Source organism: Macrotis lagotis, chromosome 4 (assembly GCF_037893015.1).
Source record: "Macrotis lagotis isolate mMagLag1 chromosome 4, bilby.v1.9.chrom.fasta, whole genome shotgun sequence".
Classification (NCBI taxonomy): Eukaryota; Metazoa; Chordata; class Mammalia; order Peramelemorphia; family Peramelidae; genus Macrotis; species Macrotis lagotis.
The window spans coordinates 145,078,031-145,094,959 of record NC_133661.1 but is presented as its reverse complement, the minus strand read 5'-3'; the positions used below and the strand labels follow the sequence as shown (position 1 = coordinate 145,094,959).

Sequence of the window (16,929 nt, the reverse complement as noted above, 5' to 3'; positions counted from 1 at the left end):
GAGAGTGTCAGAGAGATAAAGGCAAACAGCCTTAGGAGTTGGCTGGGTTTAGTTCCCAGTGAATTAGGCCCCTTGGAGCTGAGGCCAAATTTCTTTAGCTGCATAGGCTTGGGAGCATGTGGGTCTAGCTTAGAGAGAGAAAGTGGCCATCCTACAAAGAAGAAGAGAGGAAAGAAGGAGAGCTCCAGAAGACCTTACTTAAATACATTTCCATAGTGGTTGGACAAGAATTGCTTGGGGAGTGGCTTGGCACCTAGGTCCAGGTATTCTCTAATATGCCAAGGGGAGTCCCCCCAAGGAATGGTTAAGACAGTAATAATTGGGAAGGGGTGACATTCTACACACTAGTCTTTCCTGTCCCAAAGGGTGTGACCTTCAAGTCCAACATGGTCATTTCCTGCGCCCTCTTCAAAACCAGTATTAGATTTACTGGACTGGATATCAGTGTCTGACATAATGTATATAAAACATCTGGACAATTTGGTTTTAAACTTTTGTAATCACATAGAGCTACAAACCTCAAGAAGATCCAAGATCTGTAACAGCTTTTTAGGTAGAAGTTGGTTTATTTTGGAATACTGGTAGAATATCTATTTTAAAAGTGTGTAGGAGGAGCAGCTAGGTGGTGCAAAGGATAGAGCACAGGGCCTGGAGTCAGGAGTACCTGAGTTCAAATTTCACCTCAGACACTTAATTACTCAGCAGTGTGGCCTTGGGCAAGCCACTTAACTCCACTGCCTTGCAAAATTAAATTAAATTTTTAAAAAAGTGTGTGGGAAATGCCACAAAATACTCTAGGTACCAGTGTCAACTTCAAATAGAAAACTATCCTACCTGGACTTAGAAAACCACATATTATCATTATTGATCCAGCTAGTGGCAAAGTGGACAGAATATCAGGCCTGGAATCAGGAAGATAAGTCTTTGAGTTTATTAGTAGCTGTATGACTCCGGGCAAGTCACTTTATCCTGCTTGCTTCGGTTCACCTGAAAATGAGCTGGAGAAGGAAATGGAAATCCACTCCTGTAACTTTGTCAAGAAAACCCCAAAAGGAGCTGGACAACAAAATAACATTTTTTTTAAAAAGTAACATCCCATTTACATTTTAATCTGGTTAGACTTGGAAATTTTGCAAATCCATGCTAGGCAACCAAATTTTGGGTTTTTTTTTTTTTGGCAAGGCCTAGGGTCATTATTAAGTGTATGAGATTTGGACTCCAGGGCCTCGCCGCCCTTCAGCAGCTATCTTGACTCCTCCTATTTGCAAGAGAATCGTCAGGGGGACAGGCAGGTCCGAGAAGTTTCTTGCATCATGTCTGGATCCTGGCCCCACTACCATGCTCCCGTGGCCTCCTCCGTCCCAACACACGCCCCCCGCCGGCCGCTCCAGGCTTCTCATCACACGCCGTGCCTGGGAGGCGCCGCGCCCCGGCTCCCCCGCGGAGAGCCCCGGAGTCCCGTGACTCACAGCGCCGGGCCGTTTGTCCCCTGCGCGCCGCCGTAGCGGCCGCCCCGCGGGGTCCGCGCTGAACATGGCCGCCTCCCCCCCCCCCGGCGCCCGGGGGGCGGGGCTCCGGCGCGCAGGCGCGGTGCGCGCGCACGCGGCCGGCGCCGCCGCCCCGCCCTCCCCGCGCGCCCCGAGGGGCGGAGCGGGGCGGGGCGGGGCGGGCCCTTCCGGGGGCCGCGTCACGCCCCGCTCGGCCCCGCCCCTCGCCCGCTCCGCCCGCCCGGGGGGGAGGCGGCCGCAGACCCAGACGGCCTGGGCGACTCCTCGGGGAAAGTCGGCGGCCGCGGCCCGGGAGGGAGGCCGGCCCCGCCTGCGCCGTTGCCCCCCGCCGCCGCCGGGGTGGGCCACCCCCAGCCGGCCCGGCCCGCACAGGGCGGCCAGGACGGAAGCGGCCGCGGGGGGCACCATGTTCTCCAAGCCGCCGCGACCCACCTTCAGGTCCTACCTCCTGCCGCCGGCGCCGCCGCCTCAGGTAAACAGCCGCCCCTCCCCCCGCGCGCCCTGGACCGGGCGGGAGAAGGTCCACCTTGAACTTGGTGGACTTGCGCGGCTCGGGCCACCCCGTCCCCTCCCCGCGCCCCCCAGAAACTCCCGCCCCACCCCCTCCATCCCGGGCTGCCCCGGCGCTCCCGAACCCACGCAGCTTGCGGCCGCCCCCGGGAGGGCAGACCGAGCGCGGCCGCCGGGCGGCGTGGAAGTGCCCCGCGGGGACCCCCACTCAGGACGGGCGGCAGGGCGGGAGACGCCACCCCAACACGCCGGCCCGCACCCGCGCTTTCACCCGCTCCGGAGAAGGACTGGCCCAGAGAGGACAGAAGTTACGGGCTTTCCCCGACCTGTGGGCCTCGGCGTGACCGGCTGGCTGACCCGTGCATCTGGAAAACGTGACGCGGTTTCTCACGAGAAACTTGAATTAAAATAATTTCTTAAATTTAAAGCTTCTTTATAATGTGTTTCAGGATGAAGATAAGAGGCCTCCTGAACTCAAGATTAAAAAACTGGAGCCGGTGCTTTTGCCAGGTAAACCATTAATCGGGACTCTAACTGACGCTTAGATAAGGTCTTTTCCTATGCTTCTTCCGTAGGCGCTTGTTAGTTGAAGGGAGGGCTTGCTCCCAGTTCTTCTAACTTTTTTATACACTGAAGTATGACTGATAGAACTTGTCAAGAATCAGGATTGTAGGAAAAGAGATTGAGGACCATGAAGGGATGTCAAAAATCACCCTTTATTTTAAAGGTGACTGAGACCAAGGCTAAGTTTCATGCAAGTGGTTACACAGGAGAGCTCTGACTCCAAAGCCATTCTACAAAATCTGGAAATAACTATTAGTGAAAATAGTCTGCTTGGTTTTCATATGCAGCAGGGAGAACTTTTAAAGTAACAGAGTATCAGAGAAAAAAAAAAGTTATGCTTTTATGAAAATTTTTAACCTTTCCATTGCCTGTGCCCCATCTTTGTGGATAGCAGGATTAAGTGAACGGAAGACTTTTAAAGAATTTTTCCATTTATACTTATGGTTTGTAATGAACATGTGTGAATGTCAGCATTATTTGCAAAATTTCTCTTGTTTAGAATTCATTAAAAATAATTAAGATCTCTGACAGTAGGAGACTGTAGCATGTTGGTTGGTTGTTTTTTTCAAAGATAAGGAAACAGGTTAGATTGCTCACTTGAACTCTGGTAGGTGATTGAATCCAGGTCTTCTGACTGCTGGTGAAACTCATTTTACTAAATTAGGTTGCTGCTAAAATTACTTTATGAATTATTGAGGAAAATACACTGTTTATTGTATTTGCTGGGGAAAATGCTTATCTCTAGGGAACTATGTTTGGAACTTAAAATGCAACTGAAATACAAATGATCGTGTCTGCAGTTTCTTAGAGTTTTTAAAGTTAATTTTATACTATTCATTTCAACAATTGAATAGATATTAAGCACTTACTGTGCATATACTGAACTCATTTTAAAGTGTTTCTGTTAAACATAAAGGCTTAGCAGAGTTAAATTAAATGAATATATGGACTTTAAAATTTAAATTTAAAATTTTTCAAATTTAAAAATTTTTTTAAGTTTAGTATTGTATATAAGAAACACATTGATAGAAATACCAGCAACTGGTAACAAAATGAAACTTGACTTAATTACAGCTTAATGGTTTTCACACACACACTGTAATACTTTTTACCTTAGAGTAAACTTAAAAGAAAACTTTGATATAAGTACATGCTTTAATTCAACACATTCATAGCTATTTGTATAAATAGTATTCTTAAAATATGAAGCAAGTGCTACTTTCAGTTGTGTAAAATTTAGACTGTCCAAACAAGTAAAGATTCCAGATTTTGATTTTTAAAGCTAGCTTCATGATTTGTTAAAACATTAAAAGGGGTTCGCAATTTCACTTATTTTTTAATTTAAGTTTATGCTAACTAGAACATTTTCCCCACAATATGATTAAAAGTAAATACTGAGAAAACAATTTAGAATTAAGTTATTCATTGAATGGTCATTGCCTCTTCTTAAAAAAATATTTAACAAATGATTTTAATGTCAAAATTTTCAAGTCATTATTTTTTCACTTAAAACAAATTAAAAATTTAATACGTATTGTTGCTTTAACTATGTGAAAAGATTTTTATTATCCAGCAAACATTCAGTGACTGTTTACTATGTTCAAAGCAATTGAAGTATTCAGAGATGAATAAAATCAAGATCCTTTCACAGTGAGACAAGACACTTTATGTTTTTCCTTTTTTCTTTCTTGGCTCTTGACCCTCAATTTTCTTCAGTAAGACATCAAGGCCACCTAAAGTGCTCTTAGATTGTTGGTCCTTTTTTTCTAGAAGTTATTGAACAATAAATAATACTCTTAGAACCTGACCCTGGCTTTTATTGAATCCAGAAACTAAGAACAAAGTCAGCCATGTCACCTGTGCCTTCAGATAAGCTTGAAAACAAAACAAAAAAAAATTTAAAATATTGAGAGTCATAATATTTAGAGTTAAAAGGCATCAAGTCCTAACTATGTTTCAGGTTCCATACTAGGTGCTGGGTATTAAATTAAAACAATTCTTATTCAAGGAAGTCACCTCCAAAAGGGAAATAGATAGACAGATAAGTACAAAATATGTAGACAGTATATTCAAAGGAATTTCCTTGGAAGCTAGGAAGCACTCAGAACTGAAGGAGCAGTTGAGCTGAGTCTTGAATGGAGCTAGGAATGCTGAGAGACAAGATGAATTTTCATTTTACAAATGAAGAAACTGATCCTCAAAAAGGTGAAGTTACACAACTGTGAAATGTGCCAAGAATTCTGGTCTTCTGACTCATATTTCAATCCTTTTTCTACTATATCTTAGCTACCTCCCTATATTGTATTTTGTGCATTGCCTTTGACATTTACTTAAGTGAAATAATTTCATTTATCTAAATAGTGAACTCTTAAAAATTAAAATATAAGGAAAGGGGCGGCTAGGTGACGCAGTGGATGAAGCACCGGCCTTGGAGTCAGGACCTGGGTTCAAATCTGGTCTCAGACACTTAATAATTACCTAGCTTTGTGGCCTTGGGCAAGCCACTTAACCCCATTTGCCTTGCAAAAACCTAAAAAAAAAAATTAAAATATAAAATAAAAAAATTCAGGGGCAGCTAGGTGGCACAGTGGATAAAGCATTGGCCCTGGAGTCAGGCGTACCTGAGTTCAAATCCTGCCTCAGACACTTAACAATGACCTTGCTGTGTGACCTTGGGAAAGTCACTTAACCCCATTGCCTTAAATAAAAATTAAAAAATAGAAAAATTCATATAAATATAGTAACAATTTACTTAATAACCAAATTCAAATACTTTTAATTTTTTATCATTGGAGTAAAACTGAAGAAGGGATTTGTTTAGTAATTTTTTTATACCTGTCATTTTCTGACATCTCTCCCACTAACCTGTTACCACATTTGCCAGCCTGTGAAACATTTCACATCCATATTCTCATGCTTCTCTATTGAGAGAGATTTATGTTTCTTCTCTTTTTTTTGCATATAAGCTTAGTGCTGTTTTCATTTATTTAATCATTATATTGTCCTGATTCTTTCTTTGCTAAGTATCAATCATTTTATACAATTTTCCCATGTTTCTTTGAATTCTTTATCTTTCTGTCTCATATATCACAATAATACTTTGTATTCATATTTGTTAAACCATTCTCTAATAGATCAATCTAGTTACTTGCTACCAGAAATAGTGTTGCTTTGACTATTTTGTTATATATGTAAATCTTTCTACCTTTGGCATCCTTGAGGTATATTTCCTATAGTGGATCATTAAGTTAAAGGGTATGAATAATTTAGTGACTCATCGTTCATAGTTCCAAATTATTTTCTAGAACTGTTGAAATCTGCGAAATCCATCTGAAATTATTTTGTTACTTAAATGTGAGGCAGAACTTCAGAGTTGTTTTCCTTATCTCTTAGCAATTAAGCATTTTTTTATGTGGATTCACGAAGGCCAGAGCACAAAACTTGGAGATATGTTCATATAATGTGAATACTTTCTTTGAGAAAAGAATTGGTAAGCACCAAATAACATCACAAGAAATGAAATTTCCTATATTTGAAATTTGAGTAATTCCTGAATCTGTTTAACTACAGACATCCATGTTGTTAGGATAGATCAGAATTGACTAAAAGAAAAAAAGATAGAAGAAAGAATAATTCTGAGAAAAAGATATGACATATAATTGAAACAGTTCAATCTTGAAATATTTATATAAATGATTGATAATAAAAATGAGTAATGGACAACAGAATATCCTCAACACCAATTGTTATAATTTATTTGGAAGTTTAATATTAATCAATTTCTTTAACAAGGGAATCAAAAAAGTATCTAAACAAGACCTACAAAAGTGTTTCAGCAAGCTTTTGACATACTTGCCAACTGGAGAGAAATGTTAGCCAACCCTGATTAAGAACATAAACATGTTTGTAAAATCTTACCAAGGATGATAAATTATGAACAGTATTGCCTCATAAAGCAAATAGAAGCAATAGTGGTGAGAGATATAAAATCAGTTAACAGAATTTTTCTACAAATCTGACTTTAGTACAGTTATCCTGAGGGTATTTTAAGTATGATAAGAGAAGCGGAACAAAAAAGTATAAAACTGGAAATAATCTATAAGAATTTTATAACAAATAGACTAGTAAAAGCTCTGTTTGCATTCTAACATGAGAGCCTCCTGTATGTTTATAGGAAAGGTGAATACATTAAAGAGAACAGGATGACAAAAGCAGCTGAAGTCTATAACATGGTGCTAGTGTTGACAGGAAGAGACAAAGATGTGGGGGGAAAAAACCTGACCTCATTAATACCAAGAAAAAGCAGCAGAGAGAACAACTACCAAAGTCTACTCTTTTATCTGTGTAACATCTTAGAGCATTATCTAGGCATCAGTGATATCTGGAGGTGTTAGTAGGGAATGAGACAGGCTTTTGTAACTGGTAATCTACAGTAGACAACCCAGAAAGATAAAGAGGGCAGGAGAGTGCACTGTGTTTATTGTTTCCATTATGGAAAAAAAAAGCATTTGAGTCAGTAAAACCACTTTTAAAACCTCTTGTCCAATAAAATATTTGTCTTTTATATGTCAAAATCATATGTTGAAATTTCCAAGAATACTTGAACTATGTAAGAGAACTAACCCCCTGTTCAGTAATTCACTGATAATATATATCAGATGAGGCACACAACCTGAAGATCTGTGTTCATCAAAGAGATTTACCACTGTAATGGAAAAAAAAAAGCACAGAATCAAACTTTAAGTGATCCACTAGATGCTACTTACATGAATTTTGGTTTTGGATGCTTATTTCCACTTCTAAATTACCTTGTATTTAAATACTTTATATATTTTTGCATTTGTTCTTTTATTCTGCATGTATTTTTACATGCACTTGACTATTCCATTAGAATATAAAACTTGAAAGTAGAAATGATTTTTCTCTTTGTATGTGCAGCACCTAGCATATATGGTACATGGCACATAAGTAGGTATGTAGAAAAAAAATTGTTGATCAGGGATTGATTGGATGACATTATGAAATTTACTTGAAGCTTTGGAATATTGTAGAACCTCCTGGAAGAGATCTAAAATCCTTTAAGACTTTGGCTTGACCATCCTCATATGAAAGATTAAATGGATGCAACACATATCTGTTGTCTAGATTATGAAATACTGTATAGCTTATTCATCTTTATGTCTATCTGAGGTAACACAAATGGACAAATTGGCCGCAAAAGTAAATTAGAGGCAAATAAAGGACTAAGTTGCCTTTTGGAATTTGAAGAACTTTCTAAATGATTCCAAACTTCTCCTGAAAACAAAAGTTTATGTTTTTAATACTAACATTTGTATTTTATGATGGTAAGACCCAGAACACAAAAAGTCTTCAAAGAATGGAAAATGAATATCACGGGGGTATCTAGGTGTTGCAGAGAGCACTGGCCTTGGAGTCAGGAGGACCTGAGTTCAAATGCAGACTCAGACACTTAGTAATAATTACATATCTATGTGACCTTGGGCAAGTTACTTAACCCTGTTGCCTTGGCCCCCCCCCCCCCCCAAAAAAGAAGAAAATGAATGTCACAGAATACAGGCTGAGGGAAGTAGGCTATAGCATATGACTAATTTGGAACTTTGGAGAATAGGATTAAATGCTGTCAAGGAGGAAATATGTTAGGAAGAAAAAAATTGGCTAGTAATGTGGCAAAGGCAGGAAATGATAGGTGGACATCCTGAGTGTTCCACTAGCATCCCATCTTATGTGAGAAAGCAAGGAAGACCTCTAGCATGTTGAATGGAACCTTCTGTTGAATGTTGAAGTTGATCATACACACACACACACACACACACACATATATTCTTTTGAATACTTTTCCCCCATATCTAATGGTAATTTTATTTATAATTGTTTAACTTACCAAATTTATTGTCTTTGTACTTCTCTGGGATGCTAGATTATCTAACCTACTTTACCTCTTCTTTCTTGTCTGCCTTCTCCCTTACTAATCCCTCCAAGAAAGTCTACATTCATAGCAAGAAAAGTAATAATATAATATTTTGGTTATTTTTTTCTAGGTTTCAAAATACTAATGATCATAGTTATCAAAGTGATCCCTAGTGATTATTATACTGACTAGAAATTCATTACAGAAACAAAAATACATTATTCTAAAAGAGGACAACCTGAGATTACTTTTCAGCCAAAATTTGGGTCTATATTTTGAGAAGTATTTTTTTTTTTAGATTTTTCAAGGCAGTGGGGTTAAGTGGTTTGCCCAAGGCCACACAGCTAGGCAATTATTAAGTGTTTGAGGCTGGATTTAAACTCAGGGACTCCTGACTCCAAGGTCAGTGCTCTATCCACTGCACCACCTAGCCTCCCCTTGAGAAGTATTTCTATTGGCATAGTTGTATTTCACCTTGGTTTTTTTTTTAGGTTTTTACCAGGCAATGGTGTTAAGTGGCTTGCCCAAGGCCACACACCTAGGTAATTATTAAGTGTCTGAGGCTGGAATTGAACTCAGGTCCACCTGACTCCAGGGCCGGTGCTCTATCCACTGTGCCTCCTAGCCACCCCCATAGTTGTATTTCAATAGATTTGATAGATTTAGATCATTTTTGCCCCATTGAACATCCATCTTATAATGCAGTTATATATTTAAAAATAATTGGAGAGAAAAGGTAATTTATTATTCTTATGTGTTTCACTCAACTTTTGAAACTATCTTTTCCTATTAGTTATGGAGGTCCTGTATCTTCACAGATTATTTAGAATATAAATTGTTTATATGAAATTATATTTGTAAACAATTGAACATTTTTCTTGAACCTTTCACTTGATATTTCTGCCACATGCATGAAAAAATAAGTAGCTTAAATACGATTTTATAACTTTATTTTTTAACAAAATTAAAGAAACACTTTCACGATGTTCTTTGTAACATTGTCCATTTGTAACCATTTGTAACATTGTCCCCCTGACAGTGTTAAAACCCAACTCTGATGGATATCTTTGAAACATTTATTTTAATGTACTCAACTGATTTCTCATTTACAAACAAACTTTTTATGTGTCATAGGGATGGGATGGGACTTTGGCTTATATTGATATAGGGAATTCCAGGGTGAGAAATGTCCTCTACCAGTGCTGGTCACTACCTTCCATGCTATTTCAGTCTTAAGTGATTTGCTTAAAACACAAATTAAATGAGTTACCCAGTCACATTACATGTCTCAGGAATTGTGGAATTCTGTGTGCTTTTTCATGAACTAGAATCCAAACCTGAGTGGTTCCTTAAAAGAAAATGTGAATATATTAGGTCCTTTAATTTTTAATATGTTGAATCACTTCAGGTTCCGCACTTATTTAGAGGGGATACTTCAGGTATAGGTTATATTAAAATGCCTTTGAGAAGCTTTCTAACTGAAATTCTGTGCTGAGAACCTTGACAAAGTGATGATGTAGATAATAAGCAGATAAGGAATACCAGGCATAGGTTTCCAGAGTTTAGGAGAGTGTGTTTTATGAAATTAAGAGAAAATATAAATAGGATCTCATGATCTAAGCCTCTAAAAAAAGGAAGTCAGGTCAAAAGGAATGAGAAGTAAATTGGATAAAATTTTAGTGAAAGTTAAAAATGATTCCATTGAGGTAATGTTGTATCATGAATACCAGTCTTGAAAAACTTATTTATAAGCCACTCAAAAGACATGGAAAGACATAGTGTAACTGTAGTTTTATTTTTTTGTTTACCAATTTGTGATTGTCTGTGTGGGGTACTCCTGGAATTGAAACTTCTTCCGCTGTTGTAGATCCTTAAAGCTCGTAGTCTTAGAGCGTTGCTTTGGATTCTGAAAGATTGTTATTTGTTCATTGCTACCCAGCTTGTCTGTATCTGAGACAGTTCTCAACAGATGTGTGGTGGGGTTTTTTGGTTTGTTTTTTTAATTTTTTTTTGCAAGTCTAGCACTCTAGTTATAAATGTTGATTATATTGAAAAGTATTGACAATGACCATTTGTCAGGAGGAAGTATACAAGACTCTGATTGGAAAGCAGTGAGATAATCATTTTGTGAAAGTGAAATCTCTGTTTCATTTTCCCTTATATATTATCAAGAGATAAGAAGGAAAGCTTCTATTTTGTTGCATGGATTTCTAGTTGAAGATTTATGGGAGGATCTAGATGAGACTTTTTTATAAGATAAGTAGGTATGGATGATTTGCATAGTGTTATCACTGGAGGAAAGTACTCCTTTCCAGATCTGATAGACATATATCAAAGGACAAAAAGGGGAAGTCTCAAAAGTGGCTGAAGGGAGCATAAATAATTGAGAACAAAGAAATGTATAGCCAACAAGATTTGTCATGAAGGATAAAGCCCTGAACTAGCTACATCTAAACTTTAAAAATAGCTGAAATTAAAAAATCTTAAAAGTTACAAGCCCAAGAAAGAATAACTGACATTTACGTAGCACTTTGATACACTAAGCATATATTACTTCATTGGATTGTCACAATAGCTTACTGAGTTAAATACTACCCATGTTATTCTTACTTACAAATGAGAAACAGGGTAAGTGACTGGAGTGAAAAGATGAGATTGTTTAGGTGTTATTTTTATGTGTTTTTAAAAATGTTACAGATGCCCTTTTTATATCAAATATATCCTCTATACCCCACTCCATGAACCTTCTCTTTTGACAAAGAAAAACATTTAAAGAAAGGGTCTGTTTTGTTATATCTGTTTTCTTTGCATAATAGGAAGTTGATTAAAGCAAAAATGAATAATAGGAAGTTGAAATCTAAGATAATGAGATAGTAAGAGAACCCAGCTGCCCTAAAGAAGTAGCAATCTCCTTGCTTTGATGAATTACAACCTGGATTCTTAAAATTATTTGCAGGTAATGATCACCAAACTGCTGTCAGGGATCATTGGGGAAACTTGGAGAATAAGAATTGTCATATAACTGGAGGCAGTCAAAAGCTCTTTGGGATCTTTGGTGAAATTGCAATGTGCCTCAAAAGCCTTCTCATTCAGCTTTCTTATTTTATGAAGGAAATGGAGGAGCAGAGAGGTGAGGCAACTTGCTAAAGGTCAATATAAGCTAGTATTGGCAGTTGGATTGGAACCTTCCTCTCTGACACTGAAGCCAGTGGGCTTTCTAGTGCTGTTGTCCTGGCTTTCAAAATTAGAGGAAAATAGTTTCTTCAAATTATAAACTCATGAGTTTAACTTTGATACCTGACAGAATTTCAGGATAGATATGTTATTAACAGATGAATTAATGAGAACTTAGAAAAGAAAGGACTGATCTCTTGTCAGCCAATTTGGGTTCATGAATAAATACTCTTCAGGTCTCTGGCTATTCTATATTCCTCAATATCAGGCTTTAGGTTTTTATACTCTAAGACATTCCAACAATTAATTTCATCAATCCAACAACTACCATGACATCTTCTATTACACCTCAGACCCAGAAATGATCATACCCTTACTCTTACTGTCCCCCACAAGTTTTGGTACTTCATGTTTATGAACTCTGAAATTCTTTTTTCTGGTCTTAATTATTTAGTGTTCCATCTTTCCCTCTGTCTTAAACCACCAATCCTGTTCTATGACCTTTTTTGTTTTCTAAACCTTTCACCCCTCGCTTCTTTCCCAGGTGGTCACTACTGTACTGGCTGGCTTCCGTCCCTATCTTGACCTTTTAGTAAATCAGTTTTACATTATACTATCCTCTGTGCTTGAATTCCTTGCCTCTTTGATTTATCTCCAGTCATGATTCATCAAACCCCAGTCTTGGGTTAATCTTCCTGTTCTTTGCCTTCACTTCTATTTGTAAGCTGTAGAATGTCATGAAATTATACTTTATCCTTTATAAATGCTTGTTGCAGAATCTCAAGCACTCCACCAAGGCAGTCATTTTACACATCCCTAATAGAGTTGCTCTTCCATTCAACATAGCTTTTATTCTAAATATTTTCATTCCAGTCTACCACTTCTTCTTCCTTAAAAGAGTTTCATTTGAACTTATCCTTACTAGTTACTTTATCTTTATTCTTCTCTGCATCTACTTCCTCTCCCATTTTCACTCAATTATAAATCTCCATTCTGGCTTCTGACTTACTATCCTACTGAAACTTCCCTCTCCCAAGTTTCCCAATCAGTTCTAAACTGCTGAGTTTAATGGTCTTTTCTCATTTGCTTATTCTTTTTAACCTGTCTGCAATCTTTAATATTATTGTGCCTTCCCTTCTACACTTTTGTGTATCTCAAATATATTGGTTCTTTAGGTATTGTTTTCTCTATTAGACTCTGAACTCCTTGAGAGCAGAGACCATATTTTTGTCTTTATATTTCCAGTACTTTGGATAGTGACTGGCACTTAGAAGCTTGTTAACTAACTCATAAAAGAGAATAGTAAAATAGCCCAGATGACCATAGGATCCAACATTTTGAGCTGGAAGAAACCTCAGGGAGGCCTTTTATTTCAACCTCTTCACTTTCCAGAAAAGGAAGCTGTGGCCCAGGAAGGTTAAATGATTTGCCCAATATTATACAGGTAGATTGTTAGCAGCCTTTTCCTGCTTTTTAGCATCAGTTGTAGGATTCTGTTTCTCTGTTATGATGTTTTGTGTTGGGACAGGGATGGGGGAGTAGAGGGAGGCACCAGATTATAGATTTAGAATGTATGTATAAATTAAGCTAGGAGCACCTCCAAAGGTCTCTCCTTCATTAACTTACATTACTACCCTTCACACATTCCTAAATCTAGTTAACATGGCATACCAGTTGTTCCCCTTACATGTTATACTATCTCCTAACTTTGGGCCTTTGCCCAGTTGGTCTCCCATGTCTGAAATCTGCCCCCCTTATCTCCTTAGAATTCCTGGTTTCCTTCGAGATGGCTGAGGTATTACCTCTTACAGCTCTTTTCTAACATTCTTCCAATTATTCAAACATTATTTTGAATTTGTATTTACTTATCTGTGTTATGTGCTGTTTTCTTGGAAATAAGCTAAATAAACTCCTTGAGGATAGAAGTATTGTTTTTTTACAGTGACTAGCAAGTTGCTTAATAAAATGTTAGTGAAATTGAATATTACATAATACATAGCCCAGCATTTCTCCCAGTGGAACGAAAACTCCTTGAGGACAGGAACAGTCATTTCTATCTTCATATTTGGTGCCTCATATAGTAGTCACTTAACTCAAAGTGGAACTAAATTAACTGAATTAGAGTGATAAGAAAGGAAGAAAGAAAAAAGAGAGAGAGAGAGAAAAAGAAAGGAAGACAGCTTCTGTAGATGTAGTTCAGGTGAGTTTTTTGAGACCCAGGGACCTTAAGCAATCTGTGTAATCATTCTAGGGAAATTATTGAGTAGAATCCTATTTATGGAACAAATAAGACTAAATGATCTCTGAGATAATCTCAACTCTGATACTAACTATAGTATAGTCATTTTTTGGCAACATTTCCAAAGAGCAATTTTAAAATGGAAAATGTCTATGATTGAATCAACTCCAAAATAGTTAATAACAGGTTAAAATGATTTTATATATTTTTTTAATTTGAATTTTTAAATCTTTCCCCTGCTCCATGAAAAAGAAAATTTTCAACATTTACTTCCAAATCTTGAGTTCCAAATTCTCTCTCCCTTCCTCCCACCTCCACCCCTCCATTAAGAAAGCAAGTTACTTGGTATAGGTTAAAAAATGTATAGCCATGAAAAATTACTACAGTAATCATGTTGCAAAAAGTAAATTTGAGTTCTCCTATAAATAAAGAGAAACTTGAAAAATAAAGTGAGGGGGGGAAAATCAGTCTATATTCAGATATCATCAGCTCTGTCTTTGGGATGGATAGTATTCTTTGTCATAAATTTATCAGAGAAATGGCTTCAATATTTTTCCCCCACAATTGCTGTTGCTAGCAGTATTTCCCTCCATCCTATTCCTCCCACTCCCATTTACTCTATTCTCTCTCTCTCTCCTTTCACCCTGTCCCTCCCCAAAAGTGTGTTGCATCTGACTACCCTCACCCATGATCTTCCCTCTCTTCTATCACCTACACCCTCCTCCGCTCCTCCTGTGTCCTTTCTCCCATCCATATCCTCTCTTATTTTTTTCTCTAGGGTAAGAAAGATATCTATACCCAATTGAGTGTGTATATTATTCCCTCTCTGAGCCACTTCTGATAAATGTAAGGCTCACTTACTCCCCTTTACCTTTCCCCTCTTCCACTTCACTTCAAAAGCTTTTTTTTTTTACCTCTTTAATGTAAAATAACCCATTCTGCCTCTCCTTTCCCTTTCTCCCAGTATATTCCTTTTTTCACCCATTGACTCCATCTTTATACTATATTATACCATCATATTTATCTCCCTCCTGTGCCTTGGCTATATGTGCTCCTTCTAACTGTCCTAATAAATTAGAAGGTCTATATGGGTTATCAAAACCAACTTCCCATGCAGGAATACACACAGTTCAACATCATTAAATCCCTCATAATTTGCCCTTCCCCCACTCCTCAGCTGCTTCTATGCAGTGGTGGATGAAAACATTGTTAATTTATTAGACATAATGTGGCAAGTTATTAATCACAAAAGAATGCCCCAAATCACTAAATATATGGAAATTAGTTAATGTGAACAAGTATCATCTATATCAGATTAATCTGTTATGGAGAGAAGGGGGAGGGAAGGGAGAGAGGGAGAAGAATGTGGAACTCAAAATCTTACAAAAAATGCTGAAAAGTATCTTTACATGTAGTTAGAAAACGAGGTAAGGTTTTTTTTAATCTCTTAAATATAATACAGTAAACTTTTCAGGGAATAGGAAACTGAAGACACAAGAAGAAACTAAAGTAGGGAGAGTACCCAACATAGAGGCAAGATAATAGTGGAGTAGAATCCAAGCAATGCAGCTAGTAAGAAATGAAGTATTGGCTGGCTTCTTAACTCCCTTTAAAGGGCATCTTTGAGAGAGGTAAACAATATGATGAAGTAAATTGACTAAAATGTCTGTACCCTTTGACCTGATGATTATACTGCTGCCATATATATTCCAAGAAGGTCATGGAGGAGAAGAAAGTGTGCATATGCTCTAAAATATTTATATTAATACCAAAGGAATTTGAAGAAAAACTCAATGCCCATTGATTAGGAAGTGGTTAAACAAATTGTGCTACATGAATTTAATAGAATATTACTGTGCCATGGGAAATCATGTCCATGAGAATACAGAGAAGCATGGAAATATTTATATAAACTGGTACAGAATGAATGAAGTAAGCAGAGCCAAGAAAACAATACATGATGACTGCAAGCAGCCACTAAACAATGAAAAGTGGATGTCACAAAATTATAAAGAATTAGCATGACTCCAAAAAAGAAACATGAGAAGATTTCCACTCTCTACTCCCCCACCTTCATGCCTTTGTAAACATGAGACATCCATGTGTAAGGTTGATTGCACATATTTTCAGGCTTTTTTAAAAAAATATTTTAATGGGTTCTATTATTTTTTTTCCCCTTTCATATCTGTTAAATGGGGTGGCTTTGGGAGGGAAAAGGAGGAAATAGGGAAATTTTGGTGATTTTTTAAAAATAAAATCAATGGAAATTTATTTTTTAAAAAAGGAAAAAAATTATGTTTGAGAGAAAAATAGCCTCTCATCAGATGGCATGAGATTTATTGCACTGTTTTTTTAAACATATATATGATAACATATTAAACTTGAAACCTTTTGCAATTTTCTACCTTAAAACAATTTTTTAGCATGGTATATTGAAAGCTCTGGATTAGGAATCAGGAGTTGAATTCAGGGCTTAACATTTCAGTTCTGATTCTGGCCCTATGCCTATGGACTTTTATTTCCTGTGTAGTGTTCTTAGTCAATAAATAGTAAATAAAAACGAAAGATAACACATTAAAAATAGAGATTATACTGAGTAACAATGGAGATGATATTGTACTACTTATCTCACAGAAATGGGAGTTGGGTGTGGGTTAAGTCAGGTTTGTGTTTGAAAAATAACAAATTTGATAATTGTTAGATGGGTCAAAAGCAGGGGAACCAATTAGAAAGCTATTGTAGCAGTCTCAAGAGTCACATGAACTTTTTAGAACCAGATATTTTGGTTTAAGGATTCTACTCTTTGTCCACTGGAGATTATTAGAATTTTCTTTGTTTACAGATTATGTTTATATAAATATTCATAATATTATATTGTTTTAATAATATTTATATTTATAACTTTTATTATGTTATAACTTATTATATTTATTATAATGAATTGTCTCATATAATTTTTATATAATATTAGAAAAACTTTTTTCTTTTGGCAGGGCAGTGGGATT

General features: G+C 37.2%; 1 protein-coding gene across 1 annotated transcript in view; it reads left to right on the top strand.

Annotated features, from left to right (window-relative positions):
* The first annotated feature begins 1,779 nt into the window (after positions 1-1,779).
* Positions 1,780-16,929, top strand: part of MTMR10 (myotubularin related protein 10) — a 64,140-nt gene continuing 48,990 nt past the window's right edge. Inside the window, exons 1-2 of the mRNA XM_074234265.1 lie at positions 1,780-1,980; positions 2,468-2,528. Of these exons, the coding sequence (XP_074090366.1) occupies positions 1,915-1,980; positions 2,468-2,528 (127 nt within the window). The 5' untranslated portion in view covers positions 1,780-1,914. The remainder of the gene's footprint in view (positions 1,981-2,467; positions 2,529-16,929) is intronic.